This window comes from Copadichromis virginalis, linkage group LG10 (assembly GCF_057382275.1).
Source record: "Copadichromis virginalis isolate Kocher_CV1m ecotype Utaka linkage group LG10, C_Virginalis_male_GT1.1, whole genome shotgun sequence".
NCBI classification, from domain to species: Eukaryota; Metazoa; Chordata; class Actinopteri; order Cichliformes; family Cichlidae; genus Copadichromis; species Copadichromis virginalis.
The window spans coordinates 25,382,774-25,399,142 of NC_140627.1; the positions used below are offsets into that span (position 1 = coordinate 25,382,774).

Below are 16,369 nucleotides of genomic sequence, written 5' to 3' on the forward strand. Positions count from 1 at the left end.
AGCTGGTTTATTCTCCTGCCTTCTATCTCTCTGGTGTACCTCCTCAAGCGGCTGGCCAAGGCTGTGAGTCTTTGCTTGGCAGTTTCCAAGGCCTCAGGTATGGACAGCTTGCTGTATTTCTTAGGCACCTTATTCGTCGCACCTTTCTGCAACTCCGTTAGTTGGCTAACCTCCCTCCGTGCTACTTTGATCTTGCCCTCTAGCCTCCTTCTCCATGGAGGGTACTGCCCCTTGTGGCTGTTCAACTTGTAGCCAAGCATCTCACTGATCACTGCTGCCGTATTGTAGATCAGCTTGTTAGTGTCGGTAATCGTGGTTGTAGGTATTGCCCGTAGTGCTGCATTAACATCATCTAGCAGACCTTCTGAAGGTACTTCCCGTAATCTTGGTAACCGGCTACGGGGGATCCAGGTTTCAAGCTTGGCCATGATCCTATTTTTCAGGTCAGTTCCTCTCGCACTCAACGATCCTTCTCCTATCACACTTGGGGCTATGTACCCAATCTCGGGTGGGACTGCTCTCACAGCTAGAGATTGACGAGGTACAACACAAATATATATATATATATATATATATATATATATATATATATATATATAATTGTAGGCTGTGTATCCTTGAGGTGTTAATGGGGTTATTGACAATGTGTATATGTGCGTATGTGTGTATATACGTATGTATGGATAGATAGAAACATATATGTGTATATATTTAAAAAAAAAAATTACACATAACATATAATGTAATTGCAAGGAGGTATTTCTGTAGTCTATTGATACTAGATAGTGGAAAAGGGGTGGGATTAAATAAGCTTATGCTTCTTCCTGCTCCTTTTTGAACATGGACGTTATTTGGAGTTGTGGTTTCTCGTTTTCCTTTTGTTTGCTTTGTTCATTTGTCTCTTTTAATTCTATTTTTTTTATACTTTTCAACATGTTCAAAATAAAGATTCAATCAATCAATCTTATTAAATTCTAAAATCACGACCCTATCTAATAATGAATAAGTGCAATTGTTGTAAACCAGCAGAAGAAGCATATCAGATAGCCTTTTAAATTTCCATTGAACCTTATCTTATCTAACTGATACAATCTTAACAAATATTACAGCATTTTTTATTAACCTTTAAGCACCATTGGCACCAGATGACAAAGTAAAGGGAAAAGGCAGGAGATCTTATAGACAAACTGTCCAGTCATTATTATTGATAATAAGTAGGATATCAGATTGTAAAAATCTGAGCCTTTCTGTTTTCTCCAGTTACAGCAAAAAAAAAAAAAAAAAAAAGATTTAGAAGAGCTTGTGACCCTCAGCTGCCTTCCTGTACTGCCCTCTGCTGGTGTTCTTGATCTGGCTTAACAGTAGTGGGGTTTTTTAATATGCTATTGGGCCTATTAAGAAACTGTCATATTAAGACACTGTAAGTTGATAAAACAACTTGACTTATAATAATACATCAAGCCCCATGACAGTGTATACATACACCTCCTCCAAAAAATTTTTTTTTTCATATTTTTCATATTTTCACAACTACAAATATCTGTCATCTTCAAAGCAGAACTTACCAAAAACTTATATTTACTTGCACTGTACTTGCAGTCCAACCTATTATTTGTACTTATGTTTGACCTGTGAACACATCTATATCTACATATGGCTCTTTAGTAAATCATGCTTATTGGATATTTACAAAGATTCATTATTACTCCAGATTAATTATGCTTTATAGTACATTTTTCTCGGGGGTCAGGGGCTATAAGGTTGATTTGGATTTGTTGATTTAGTTTAAGGTTATCTGGGAAAGAAAGAAAGAAAGAAAGAAAGATCTCTTTTGTAATTAATTTTTCATTGAAGCTAATAGAAAACACCATGTAGTTAAATAAAGATATTAAGGGGAAATAATAACAAGTCAGAAAAAGAGAACTGTGTTCAGAGAATTCAACTGCACTTACATGAGGCTCCTTTAATAATGTGTAATTTGTTGACATGGGTGTGAAATGTCCTGAGAAGAGACAACAAAAAGCATACCTTACACGGTCTGTAACGCTGGAGCTGAAGGCTTTTGGACTTCTTTTTTTGGTTCTTGAAGCTGTATCCCCTCTGCTCTGAACTGAAGATGATCCTCAGATGATCCTGAAGTGAAATATTAAGATATCTGTTTATTTTGGGATTTCAGTGCTTTGTTCAGTGTAAACTTTGTCTTTGATTCTTGTGCTGCTCTGTTCACATTAAAGTAATTGTGCAGTTTTGTGATTGCTATAATTTTGTAAGTGCTGTTTAAACAAATATTGTTTAAAAAAAAGTCCAGTTGCCTTAAACTTAAGCATTTAAAATGACCACGATCTGGAAAACTCAAAGCCTATAGACATACTGTACTTTAAGTATTTTACCTAAGGTGTTCCAAAAATTTTGTTTCATGGAGATCCTTTTTTTTTTTTTTTTTGACTGTCCCGTTTGGCTCTTTTGCCATCAGAATTATTGTCTAAAGGCAAAGAAAGATGCCCAACGGATTTACTTTACCACATCGACCAACCCAGCCTTGCCGTATTGGTCTATTTGATTCGCCTTTTATTATTTATTTTATTTTAACCTGCTAAATACGGGACAGACTTAACTGGGGAAACGAAAAGGGGAGAAAGAAAGAGGGAAAGAAAAACAGCGGGGAAGAGGAATGGTGATAAAGGGCAAAAAACCAACAAAATAAGCAGAGAAAAAATACATACCGTATATCGATCATCTGGATCACCTGTTGAGAAAGAAAAAAGAGAAAACAAGCAGAAAAAAGAGCAATATAATAAACAACACCATTACGATGATCTATGGGAATATAACAGTAAATACTAAATATTAAACATTATTGTGCAGCACGTAAGATCGACAGCACACAGTGTGCTTTGAGGTAGGAGCCAAAAAGGGTGTAGTTTGTGTGTGTGAGCACCCGTGTGTACACCTGTGAGCATGAATGCACTTGTTTTTAAAAAGGTTCCTTCATGTAATGATCTGCTAGAGGGTGTGGGGGTCCACAGCCCCGTCCTCCAGAGCATGAAGCAGGTATGGAGGAGATCAAGACTCCAGACATCCAGAGGCCCCCAGAGCACAAGAGACCAAGGAAGACCAACAGAGGGGCAGCCACGCCACTGTTCCAGAAAGAGCTGAGGAGAGCCACAGATGAGGGATCACTCAGCAGCCGCGAAGCAGAAGCCAGGGGGTGGGGGGTTGCAGTGACGTGCCCGTGAGCTGTGCCAGAGTGACCGAGCCCCAGGCCGAGAGTCCGAGGGCACCCCACCCCCCGAAGGGGCCCGAGCGAGCCCCAGGCTCCAGGCCCCGACAAGCAGCCACCAGGAGTGAGCCGGTAGGTACCTGGACGCCCATGCCCAGACACAAAGAACCACCAATGCACCGATGTCTGAGGGCATCTGCCACTGGCAGGGGAATGGTGGGGGGAGATAGCCTCCATACCTTGGAGGGCCTGAGATGTGGTGTCTGATACCCGACCTGACATATAGACACAGACAAACAGGCACACACAGATACAAACATCCATTCCCACCCTCGTGCTCTCATATGCAAATACTCAACACTCACCCAACCTGGAGACAGACATAAATAGACACTGTACACACAATCACACTCCCCAAGCGTACTCTAAGCCCCAGGTCTAGGTACCCTTGCCCCTGGAGGGGGAAACTGCACCCAGACCCAGGTAGTGTTACCCTCTTCCCTGGGGTGGAGAGAATGTTTCATGGAGCTCTTATACAAAAGAACCACTGGTGAAAAATATTACTTCATTACTGATGGAACTGGGTGGAATTGGAGTTTTGCCTTTCTTAAGGCTTTCTGTGACAGAGATAAAATTTATGAATGATAATCCCAAAGTCTGCTATACAGCAGCTTTCAAACTGAGGACATAAATTATATATAGTGTAATGAACTTCATCATTTTAAACTTAAATCTTAATCTTTATTTCTAGAGTTTTAAAAAAAATGCTCTTATTACAAGGTGACAACTTCAGAAGACGCTGATTCTATTAACTGGTTATGTAAAAATTACCTTTGACATTTTTCTGAATGGTCTGTTGTGCAAAGACATCTCTGCTTCCATAAAAGATGGTCCAGTGTATCCTATGTATTGGTAAGGTAATAAAGAAAGCACTGAAATGCATTTTTTGGAGAATTTGACCAGTTTTTTTCATGGCTGCCATGTGGATACTTCTGCATCACTTCACACAACCTTACTAATTACTCCGCCTCTCTACCTCGTAGGATCCACGGACGATCTGATTTCCTCGTGTCAGCATTGTTCCCACATCATCATAATTAATGTTGTTCCAGGTTCAACATTGCAAGTGACCAATCACCTTCTTGTGACGTCATTCCTTTGCGACTTCGAAATACCCGCCTTCGAGTATTTCGAAATACAAGTGAAGAAGCGAAAAACCGCCACCTGTCCGCCGAATTTGAAGTCAATTCGCCTGTCCGCCGAATTTGAAGTCAATTTAGGATACTTTCCTTTAATAAACGGTAAGCATTATACATATGTTCCTCACTTGGCTTGCTGTTTGTTTGCTAGCGATAGGCTACTTGACGACAGCATTAGCTAACCAGTGTTCTCTAGACCAGCGTTCCCCAACTTTTTGGGTGTTTCGTGGCCCGGGGGTTGGGTCAGGCAAAATTGCAGTAGCTTCCCTGATCATTTTACAAACATAAGTGAAGAGAATCTGGACTAAAAGGCCTAGACTTATGGTTGTGTGCTGAATCTATGAATCAAACTATCACCTGGAAACATAATTAACTGGTCCATAGCTGTGAAACTGGACATGAGTTCTTGATTCTATGGAGATTAACAGTAATCCAGAAATTTACAAATTTGTCCTGGGACATCGCGTAGCTGTTGTCCCTGGGACATCGCGTAGCTGTTGTCCCTGGGACATCGCGTAGCTGTTGTCCCTGGGACATCGCGTAGCTGTTGTCCCTGGGACATCGCGTAGCTGTTGTCCCTGGGACATCGCGTAGCTGTTGTCCCTGGGACATCGCGTAGCTGTTGTCCCTGGGACATCGCGTAGCTGTTGTCCCTGGGACATCGCGTAGCTGTTGTCCCTGGGACATCGCGTAGCTGTTGTCCCTGGGACATCGCGTAGCTGTTGTCCCTGGGACATCGCGTAGCTGTTGTCCCTGGGACATCGCGTAGCTGTTGTCCCTGGGACATCGCGTAGCTGTTGTCCCTGGGACATCGCGTAGCTGTTGTCCCTGGGACATCGCGTAGCTGTTGTCCCTGGGACATCGCGTAGCTGTTGTCCCTGGGACATCGCGTAGCTGTTGTCCCTGGGACATCGCGTAGCTGTTGTCCCTGGGACATCGCGTAGCTGTTGTCCCTGGGACATCGCGTAGCTGTTGTCCCTGGGACATCGCGTAGCTGTTGTCCCTGGGACATCGCGTAGCTGTTGTCCCTGGGACATCGCGTAGCTGTTGTCCCTGGGACATCATGTTAAAGTTGCCCCTGGGACATACCATATAAAAGTTTAGCTTCTTTTAGCCCCTGTTTGTTTTATATTTAATATTTACATTGTATTGCAAAAAACCCCACAACAAGTTAAAATGAATTAATGAATATTGACTAATTAAACCTTCGTTATTTTTCCACCAGAAATGGACGACATAATTAGAAGAAGTGTTCTGAATGACGAAAAAAAAAGAACTGGAAAAGACACACAACTTTGTGTGCATGTGTCACAATGCCAGGAGGACCCATTCAGTGTTGTGTTAGAAAAATTGAACTCATTAACCCTTCATGGACATTATAAATGTTTAAATGTTGCCTCAGGTAAAGACAGGAAAAGAGACTATTACAAATTCAACTGCATCAGAGCTGGGAAAAAAAGTCGAAACAGCTACAGAGCAGTGGGCTGTAAGGCCTATGTTTCATTTAAAGTACTCAAATGTTGGAAAGACCACACAGTCATCGTGCAGCGTACATATGATAAGCATGATGGGCATGATCCTTCGGACCCAAAAGACGCACATTTCAACAATATTTCCAGTGATTTAAGGAGGAAGATTGAGGAACTGCTTTCCCTTGGAACTAAGCCAGCCATCATACTAACCGAATGTCATAAATGGGCCAAAGAACATGGACACAGATCTTCACAACAGAGAGCATTTTGTCACACCACGTGACATTGACAGTGTTAGAACCTGCATGATGAGGAAGAAGCACTTTAACTGTGGAGACAGTCAAAGTGTACATACCTTACTTAATGGAAAACATCAAGAACATGTTCTCTTCTATCAACCATACACATCTGACCAAGAACTAATGATTGTTTTGCAGACACCTGTAATGAAATCAAACATGGAGAACTATGCAAAACAGTTAGTATTTGTTGACACCACGCACTGCGTTAACCAGTATTCATTTCCCTTATTCACACTTGTTGTAAGAGATGATCATGGGCATGGAGTCCCTGTGGCCTATGCTATTGTCAGCAACGAAAGTCAGAAAACCCTGGAAACTGTTCTTGGAATAGTTTGTGAGCATTTCCCAACTTCCCCGAGGTAAATAATACATTGACAGCTATTGATTTTGAAATAATTCCTTTTCAAAAAAGTTATAACATGCCAGAATCTAATGCTATAGCTGCAGCATGGGCTGCAAAAAACTTTCCTTTCCAGTTGTTAAAGTTATTCCTATAGGCTGTATGCAGTATTTTATATATCTACTTGTGAGTTGAAATGTTTAATTTGGCATTGAAGTGGTGCTTTGAGATAGCAAAAACATTTTCATACTGTTTAATCTCATTTAGTGTTTTCTTTTTTTCTGTAGAGCATTTATGGTTGACAAAGACTTTGCGGAAATAAATGCTTTGCAGAAGGTTTTTCCAGAGTCAGCTATCCTTCTATGCTGGTACCATGTCTTGCAGGTAAACCACATTGTTTTCTTTTCACGTTGTCTAAGATGCACCTGAAACACATTTTTACAACAGGGTCCTGTTGTCATGATTTGCCTTATTGTGATATTCACCTACTCAGGTTAATGAATATAAAGGGATAAAATGTTGAGTGACTATGTCCATCCATTTAAGACCACAGTGCACTCATCTTCTGGTGGCTGCTTCTCAAAGCTCTTTTTGACATTTAAAAATATGTTTGCCTGGTTGATTTCTGTAATGCACAGGTCCTCTTGTCCAGTGAGTGACAAAGTTATTTTTGGACGTCAGCTTTCTTTTATGCTTTTTGTACAGCTGCTCCTCTGTCTCTCTCTCCAGATTAACTTTTTTTCTCTTACATTCACAGGCTGTTAATCGATGGCTTTCAAAATCAGAGTCCGGGGTCCATGGGCTTTCTAACACCCAAAAGAGAAATGAAATCATTTCTTTCTTTTGTAAGCTGAAAGCTTGCACATCTGTAAGTGTAATTTGTCTATTTCACATTTTGATTTCTTGATTACACTAAGAGCATAATAACTTTCAGTTGCTAAAAAAAGTTACAGAGAGATACAAAATAGATTTTTGAAACAATTTCTAAAACTGGCTTCTTATCTTGCTTATCAAAACAAGTACTTAAGCTGTGCAGAACATCATTGTGTCACCCACTGTGCAGTAGAACTTGTGAGTGGGATTCTTTCACAGACAGATGCTGAAACCAAATATGCTTATAGGTTTAGTGTTCCTTCTTAGCCATTGTAAGGGAAGAAATAATTGCTTCTTAATACAAAAACACGACATATTATTAATAACTTAAAATTCTTAATGTTATTCAATAAAAGGAAAAGGGCTTCAATACATAATATTAAAGATTTCAATAGGTCTGTTAAATGGATTGAAATATATTCTGTTGCATCCAATTCTCTTAGGAGGACGACTTTAAAGCCACATCAGCAGAGTTCTGCCAGACATTTAAGCAATACCCTTTGGTGTGCCAGTATTTTCAGAAGCACTGGGAAGGCATTGGCCACATGTGGTGTGACTACGGCCGTCGCTTCAGTCACGCTCGTTCTGAAACAAACAATGTGATTGAAAGGTATGATTTATTATTTTGACCTCATTCAATTGTATTGCTGAAAAAAAGATATTATGCTTTAATCCAAGAGGCTAAACTGAGTAGGTTCGTCATGTCATTGCCAGAACAGGTTTTAGGCAAATCCTTTAAATTCTAGCAGCGTTTTTTATGTTATCACAACAAAAAACAGAGTAGGTGGATTTGCCTAAATCAGCTAAACCGGCACAGAGCATTCCTTTATAAAAGACGTGTGCAATAGGTATTCCAATTTTTAAAAAAATAATACAGTCTTGATTAAAACTTTAAATTCCTTCAATTACAGTTACTAATCATTTCAAATAACTTTTGTTCAGATTTTTCCACCGCCTGAAATACCAGTTTTTATCTGGCTACACGAATAGGCGTCTGGATGATCTGATTGAAGTGCTCCTAGGGAAGGCCGACGACTACTTCTCAGTCATAAAAACCCTGCAAGATGTGGGCCGCATGAAAAACAGGTTTGCTGACACCTTGTCTCAAGTTTCAGACTCTGCTTCAAGACTGATGGAAAGTGGTTGGGCTCTTAAAATTACAGTCAAGAACAGCCATGGAGTTAATGCATATCAAGTCCCATCTGAGTCAAGAGAAGACATGGTGTATGATGTCTGCCCTGTTGAGTCCTACTGCAACTGTACATATGGCTTACGAGGACTTCTTTGCAAGCATCTAGTGTTACTTGCAAAATTAGCAGAGGCTGACAATGACATCTATCCAAACATGGAAACAGACATTTCTACCTTGGCAAGAATTGCAGTGAAAGAAAGGCATTACTTTGTACACTGTGAGGACTTGAAAGTGATAAAAATGCCAAGTTTGTTTGGAAATCTGTGTTTTTTTGCATCGGCTGAAACACTTCAGTGCACTTGTTGTACGTTCTCTCACTATAACACATGTGCTTGCCTGAAGGTGGCTTGTAGCCATTTTAAAAAAATGAAAAACTCTCTGAAAAGTCCTCTATCAACTTTGAATGACACTCCTGTAGTTGAAAGCACAGACAAAAAATGCACAGAAGATGCAGTTGGAAAACTAAATGCTGTTTTAGACACAGTTAAACAGTGGGCATTCATTCCAGAGGGTATTACTCCAATGATAGATGAACTGCATACAAATGTCTTAAAAACAAAACAAGTAGGCAAAAGTATATGCCAGTACGAAATAAAGACGACAGATAATGCACGCAAAATTAGGCCATTGTATTCTAGCAAGAAACGTTCGGCCAGCATCGACATTCCAACAGTCTGTGAAAATGAATGTGAACAGTCGATAACCACTGAAAGAGAGACATCCTCTGGAGAAAATGAAAACCTTTTGGAATACAAAACAAAAAAGAGAAGAGTTAAAGCTAAGTATATGCATAAGTAGACTTTTGTGTGACATTTCAAAGGGACTGCATCCATTACTTCTGTTTATTGAAACCTAAAGCTGAATAGCTGTCTTAACTTTCTGCCAAGGAACAGTTGAAAAGAAATTGTTTGGTCTCTCAAGCAGTTGTTATTTATGTGTGTTATTCATTACTTTGGCTTGGTTGCTGTTTTTGATACAAATTCATCTGTGCCCATTGTAATATTTTCATATGTTACTATTTTTATATTGCTATGCATTATAAATAAAGGATTACTTATTACTATTAAAGGTCTGCATTTGTAATTGTTGGTATTATTTATAAAATATGCGCTCTTAAGTTTTTTGCTCCATAAAACGATACCTGTCACTTTTTGGACATAGAGTATCAGCTGTTGAGAATCCTGGCTCATACAAAATAGAAGTAAAAGGTTTCAACATCCAGCCTTTTTATGATTAAATACAAAGTGTAATAACAGAGTTATTGGGGTGTGATTTTGTTAATAGTTAGTCTTAAGTATAAGTTTAATAGTAATGAGTAAGAAAATATAGCCAGAATAATGGAATGAGACTAACACCTGACCTCACACTGAGATTTGGTATGAAGTGGCATGTTTGTGCTAATGCTGACATTGGGGCTCAGAGTTCCTCTGTGTGTATATATTTGTGAACGTTAACTTGGCTAATGTCCAAGGGTTTGACTGCTTTCCTGTTGGATTGTATCACAAAGAACAGGGATAAGAGCACCAGTGGCCGTGCACACCCTCATCTCTCTCCTTCACCCGATCATTAGTGTTGGAAACCGGCATTAGCTCAGAGTAGATTAGACTTCAGTATAGTGCAAGTGATTTGATTTTATGATTATTTGATTCAGTTTTTTCTGTGTTCAAGCTCAATTACTTTAATAAAATATGTTGAATTCAAACAAATAAATAAACAAATAAACTGTGGACATTACCCTTTTAAACCTTTCTGAAACAAGACAGGTAAAAACCAGTGTATAAAAGTTTACATAGGTATAAATAGCTCTAACACTTTACTCCAGCCTGGCGTCCACACATGTGGACATCACATTTTGGGTTATTTAGACCAAAATACTAAATCTTGATCAACAAGTGCCTGATATACAGTTATGAGGACATTATACTGCAACTGTTCTATTGAAATTTCAAATTAATGTCCTCATATGTGGCTCTCATTTTTCTCAGAAACAAAAATTAGGTAAAAAAAAAACAAAACCTGGTAATTCTTTCTTTTTACATTCATCGGGTTCCAATCGGCCCAAATATCAAAGAGAAATTAAAAATGCATGCCATGGAAGATTTCGGGTCTTAGGGGGTTAAAATGACCAGACCCCTCCGGCCTGTTTTCCAGGCCACTAAATTAAACCCAGTCAATTACCAATTGAACAGAATAAAAACCTACGAGGTCCACTAATAGTCCAAAAGTCCAAATCTTTAATAGAAAAGACAGGCAGAACTCAAACAAACAATAATCCAAACGAGGAGCATATATACACACTGGAAAGTAAATAATTATAAGTTATTAAATCAGACTAATTAAATACAGTAAAACTAATAAGGGAAGACGAACACACGGGAAATAAAAATAACAGTGTAAACATACCAAAACTCAAAATAAAACAGGAAAGCTACTACAAACCGAGTGTGACACAATTACATTCATATTGAAACATATGTGATAATTTTCTTTCTTTGTAGCATTTTTAAGATATGTGTTAGAACAGTCATTATGCTGTTTGGATTAGGAACCAATCATTTTTGCCAAATAGTTAACACAAACTTAGAACAACAGTGAACAATTTTCAAGATTCTGATTTACAGAACAAACAAAAGTCACAAAAGGTTTCATTATTTAAGAGACAAGATCAAGTTTTTCACACAGGAATGAAATGACAGAATCCAGTGCAGCGGGGCCAAAGGTGTGTGTCAGCAAACTGAAGGTTGAGGAATCAGTCAGCTCATGTTTAAGATTGTGTTGGATTTTGAGAAGAGTCTGTCTGTTATTAGAAAGTAAGATTAACAATGTTACACCAATAACCCAAATACGGGGAAATGACAAATAATACCAAAAAAGATACAACTTTCATATTGTTTTACTAACTTACTTTGTCATATCAGCACTTGAATGGTCGATGCCTTTACAGACCATGTCTGTTGTGACATCGCAGGCCAATCTTCCGGCAAACCCGAGGGCTAGCTCCCCAGCCTCCTCTTCACTCAGAACACTAAACACTGTTACTTTAGTTTTGGCCTTCTTAGGCCTGTCAAGAATCATTGCGGGCAGTTTGGCTTTACGGCCCTAAAAAAGAAAAAGTGCAAACACCAAAAGAGCAGAGAGAGACACACACACGCGCACAAAGTTAAATGCTTTTGTTTACATGGTGTAATTGTGTATATGTTGCAGCAAATGCACAATTTCCAGCCACATTGTCACTTCATTGATACGAGTAACCCGGATTTATTTCAGGTGACATCAAAATCACGAAATGTATACCTACCCCAATCAAACCTCTGAAAACATGAACTGACATGTTCTCTGCATTGATTCTGCGCTTGATCTCGTCTTCTGTTATTGTGTAGGTTTTCTTTTTTGAGCTTGGTACAGATAAGCGACCATGCACTCTGTAAACTGTACTAGTTCCTTCTGAATCAGTTTGGAATTCTGTATCTGCATCGATCCTGTCAACATCATCAGCAGCAGCATTATCTGTACTCAGACTTGTGCCGTACACTTCTGTTTCTTTTTCTTTGTCTTCAGTCTGTGTACCTTCATCTCTGACTGTCAGTCTTCCTATCTCACTGTTACTTGTCGATTTGCTGCAGATGTTCTCTCCCTTAGGAACTTTTCCTTTGTCATTCGCTGCCTGATGCTTTCCCTGATGACATTCTTCACTGGCTACTTCTATTGCTCCTCCTGTATAGCCACCCACTATGCTGCACAACTCCTTTCCCTCTGCTGTGCTGCACTGTGCTGTTACATAAAGAAGAATGATATAAACAGCACTATATCAATTTAATTGTGAAGAGAAATCCCCACAATACGACACAGTTATGTCTAAAATAGTTTTGTGTAAAAACTGGATCTTGAAACGTCCACTTTAATTACACAGTCCTGGTGTGCAAAGGCAAAATTACGAAAAAAAAATTCACTTTAAACATTTTTGGACATTGTTTAGTTATATTGTGACTTACTCTCACAGAAGATACAGATGCCACAAACAGACTTTGAACAACGCATGTGCTTGTATGCACCACATTTCTGGCACTGCACCGGTGAATTAAAAAAAAAAAAAAGAAGAAGAAATAAACAAACAAAAAACAAATGAACAAAGTCCATTAAATAAACAATCTATATGGCTAAGGACATGTCATAGTGTACCCGGTCTTTGGCTGCAATCACACACACCAGCACTGACTGCACTTCCTAGTTCGATCTGCAAAATATAATTTGTTTAAGTACAAGTTACATTTTCCAATGTTAGAGAAAAAGAAGGCAGCTAATTTTATCTTTACCTATTGAGGAAAATAAGTAGTGGCAAAGTCGGGACCTGAGCTTTGTGATTTCAGTGTTGTACTCCTCCACTTGTGTTTTACCGTCAATGAGAGATTGGGCAAACTAATAATTGACGAAGAAAAAAAAAAGAACAAAAAGAACAAAAAGAATTAGATTAACAAAGAAATGTTTGTTTGTTTTTAACCCCCCCCCCGAGAAAAAAAAAAAAAACAGAGCAACCAAAGCAAAGCATTACTGCTGAAATGGTTCAATCTACAAAAAAAATTGAGATTTTACCATCCTGCCTCTAAGGCTTTAAAAACTGAATAGGCAAAAATGTAAACATTACTTATATAGGTTAAAGCTATAGTTTTCAGTACCATTATGACATGCACTCCACATGAGTTCCCATCCTGTTGATGTGGGTGGCTCACATGTGACAAGGTCCACTCTCCAGCGCAGCCTCTTGCTGAAGCAAATGAGCTGAGAGATCGCACTTATTACAAATAAAAAGCATATAGAGAAATCAATAACCACGTTCGGTAATGATTTCAATTAAATTAAATATGTTATGTTAAATATGTTAATTAATTACCTCCAGTTTTTCAACGCCGCACTTTTTCTGACCTCCGACTCGCCAAATGAATTCATATAGACTATGGTCCTCTTGGGTATGTCACAAAACTGTTTTGTAAAAAGATGGATATGGTAGGCTTGGGCCTTGAGCTTTCCTAATGAGGGACACTGAAAAGTATCATGCACTAGAGAGTGCAAAATCTGTGCAACTTACAAACAAGGTCCAGTGGCTGCCGTTTTCCAGACAGGCTCCAATCAATTTCTCATACATCTGAAAGATGTTTTTCTGGAAATAAAAATAATGTGACAAGTATGTTTTTCTGTCAAGAATGACACTGCAAAACTGCAAAAGCTTGTCAGGTGAGACTTGTAATTAATTCTGCAGATACACAAACATATAGAAAGTGTCATTTTTGGTTTACATTAATTAATTTCTATAGTGTGTACAAAACAAATCAAGACCACAGACTCAACACGCACCACTAAATTTTTGGTGTTCTTTATCAGTTGGCCAAGACAGAAATGTTTTAATCTGTGTGCATTGCTTTTGAACAAGTCTTTACACAGAAAAGGTTTCAGAAAGGTATTTTTCAGGTTCTTCTGACAAGGCTTCAATTTTGGAAAATGCTGTTTGTTTATAGTGGCAACTTATAAACCCTTTGTGATAAGAACATAGTTACCACAGTCCAAGTCATACCTTCAAAAAGTATGCACTTTGTGCTCTTGTGGACCCATCCAAAATTTTTCCAGTGATTTGGCTTGGTATTGGATAAATGTGAGGGAAATTCTATAAAAATAACATAAATACACCTATGTTTTCAAGTACATTACAAAAAACGTAAACATGCTATGTCATTATGATCAAACAAGCTTTTCAACATACCTCACACTGCAAATAGATTAGGCCATCTATTACCTTATAAAACAAATAAATAAATACATATAAATAAAAACAGAACTAAGGAACACGATTCATTAAGTAAATTGTACAATAAAGTGTATTTAAAGCAGAATTTAACATTAGTTTTATGACAACATAAAAGGATTTTTATGTCAAGAGGTACCTCATCTGAAATGTTAGTCTGGTCAAACAGGGATTTCAAACTTGAAATACCAATAGAGTTTGGTCCAGCTACTCCCACAAGGTAATCTGTGAGAAAGCATATGCTGTAGTCAACAGATATCATTTTCTTTTTGCATGCTGCAACCATCATCCATTTCAGTCTTCTAGGAGCTTTGTCTGGTTGTAGTTCTTTTTTCTCCTCCTCTCCCCTCATCTATTAATTAAATTGTTTTCTGACCTTCCTAACTGTTTCCGACCTGTCTTCCCAATGTGATGTTTAAGCAATATATGTATGGTCAGAAGGGGGTGAAATTTTCATTGCAGTTGTACGTGTAACATTGCATGTGATAATAAAAGGCTTGATTGGTTGATTATTCAACATGAGTTGACATTTACCTGACATTGTGAAGGAGTCACAGTTTCTGTAAGGGTGTAAGAACATAACATGTGGATTTGTTACACTTCTTTTTCACAAGTTAATAACAATCAATAATTTTCATTCCATTATTTACAAGCTATCACACGATGTCCCAGGGACAACATCTACACGATGTCCCTGGGACAACATTTACACGATGTCCCTGGGACAACATTTACACGATGTCCCTGGGACAACATTTACACGATGTCCCTGGGACAACATTTACACGATGTCCCAGGGACAACATTTACACGATGTCCCTGGGACAACATTTACACGATGTCCCAGGGACAACATTTACACGATGTCCCAGGGACAACATCTACACGATGTCCCTGGGACAACATTTACACGATGTCCCTGGGACAACATCTACACGATGTCCCAGGGACAACAATTACACGATGTCCCAGGGACAACAATTACACGATGTCCCAGGGACAACATCTACACGATGTCCCAGGGCAACTTCTACATGATGTCCCAGGGACAACATTTACGCGATGTACCAGGACAAATTTGTAAATTTCTGGATTACTGTTAATCTCCATAGAATCAAGAACTCATGTCCAGTTTCACAGCTATGAACCAGTTAATTATGTTTCCAGGTGATAGTTTGATTCATAGATTCAGCACACAACCATAAGTCTAGGCCTTTTAGTCCAGATTCTCTTCACTTATGTTTGTAAAATGATCAGGGAAGCTACTGCAATTTTGCCTGACCCAACCCCCGGGCCACGAAACACCCAAAAAGTTGGGGAACACTGGTTAGCTAATGCTGTCGTCAAGTAGCCTATCGCTAGCAAACAAACAGCAAGCCAAGTGAGGAACATATGTATAATGCTTACCGTTTATTAAAGGAAAGTATCCTAAATTGACTTCAAATTCGGCGGACAGGCGGCTGTTTTTCGCTTCTTCACTTGTATTTCGAAATACTCGAAGGCGGGTATTTCGAAGTCGCAAAGGAATGACGTCACAAGAAGGTGATTGGTCACTTGCAATGTTGAACCTGGAACAACATTAATTATGATGATGTGGGAACAATGCTGACACGAGGAAATCAGATCGTCCAGGATCCACACCTATTGTTTCTGGGTTGTTTCAATGAAACACTCAGTGACGTGCACCTCAATTAATAACTTTCATGTAACGTGTTTTCAGGATTTTGGGTAGATATTCTGTCTCTCTCCATTAAAATGAAAGTACGGTAAAACTAAGACTGTTCATTTCTTTGTACATGAGCAAACTTACAAATTCAGCAGGCAATCAAAAAAAAATTTCCCACACTGTATACCACTTATCCATGAACCCTCGACATCACTTGCAGCTTGTCTTACCTCTTTATCACTGGCTGTTAGCTAACTTGTGATACTGCTACATTTTTACATTTTCCATATTTAAAATCAACCAAGAAGTCA

The 16,369-nt window shown here is 38.8% G+C and overlaps 2 protein-coding genes across 4 annotated transcripts; one reads left to right on the plus strand and one right to left on the minus strand.

Annotated features, from left to right (window-relative positions):
• Window positions 1-5,580: 5,580 nt before the first annotated feature.
• LOC146700546 (uncharacterized) lies at window positions 5,581-9,670 on the plus strand. The gene is made up of 5 exons (XM_085470804.1): window positions 5,581-6,552; window positions 6,821-6,917; window positions 7,291-7,401; window positions 7,850-8,016; window positions 8,349-9,670. Exons 1-5 carry the CDS (start codon window positions 6,128-6,130, stop codon window positions 9,394-9,396), a joined length of 1,848 nt encoding a protein of 615 aa, XP_085326930.1. The 5' UTR covers window positions 5,581-6,127; the 3' UTR covers window positions 9,397-9,670.
• A 1,139-nt stretch (window positions 9,671-10,809) lies between these two features.
• Window positions 10,810-16,006, minus strand: LOC146700547 (uncharacterized). 3 transcript variants are annotated; one of them, XM_085470807.1, is made up of 10 exons: window positions 15,800-16,006; window positions 14,532-14,952; window positions 14,351-14,383; window positions 14,165-14,254; window positions 13,682-13,753; window positions 13,487-13,575; window positions 13,272-13,374; window positions 12,912-13,014; window positions 11,504-12,832; window positions 10,810-11,395 (listed from the first exon to the last, which is right to left on the minus strand). In XM_085470807.1, exons 2-9 carry the CDS (start codon window positions 14,742-14,744, stop codon window positions 12,795-12,797), a joined length of 741 nt encoding a protein of 246 aa, XP_085326933.1. In that variant the 5' UTR covers window positions 14,745-14,952; window positions 15,800-16,006; the 3' UTR covers window positions 10,810-11,395; window positions 11,504-12,794. The 3 variants fall into 3 exon arrangements, with proteins under 3 accessions (XP_085326933.1, XP_085326932.1, XP_085326931.1); XM_085470806.1 differs by lacking the exons at window positions 10,810-11,395; window positions 11,504-12,832 and having other exon boundaries at window positions 12,839-13,014; window positions 13,272-13,387; window positions 15,800-16,004; XM_085470805.1 differs by lacking the exons at window positions 10,810-11,395; window positions 11,504-12,832; window positions 12,912-13,014 and having other exon boundaries at window positions 13,108-13,387; window positions 15,800-16,004.
• Between the last annotated feature and the right edge of the window lie 363 nt (window positions 16,007-16,369).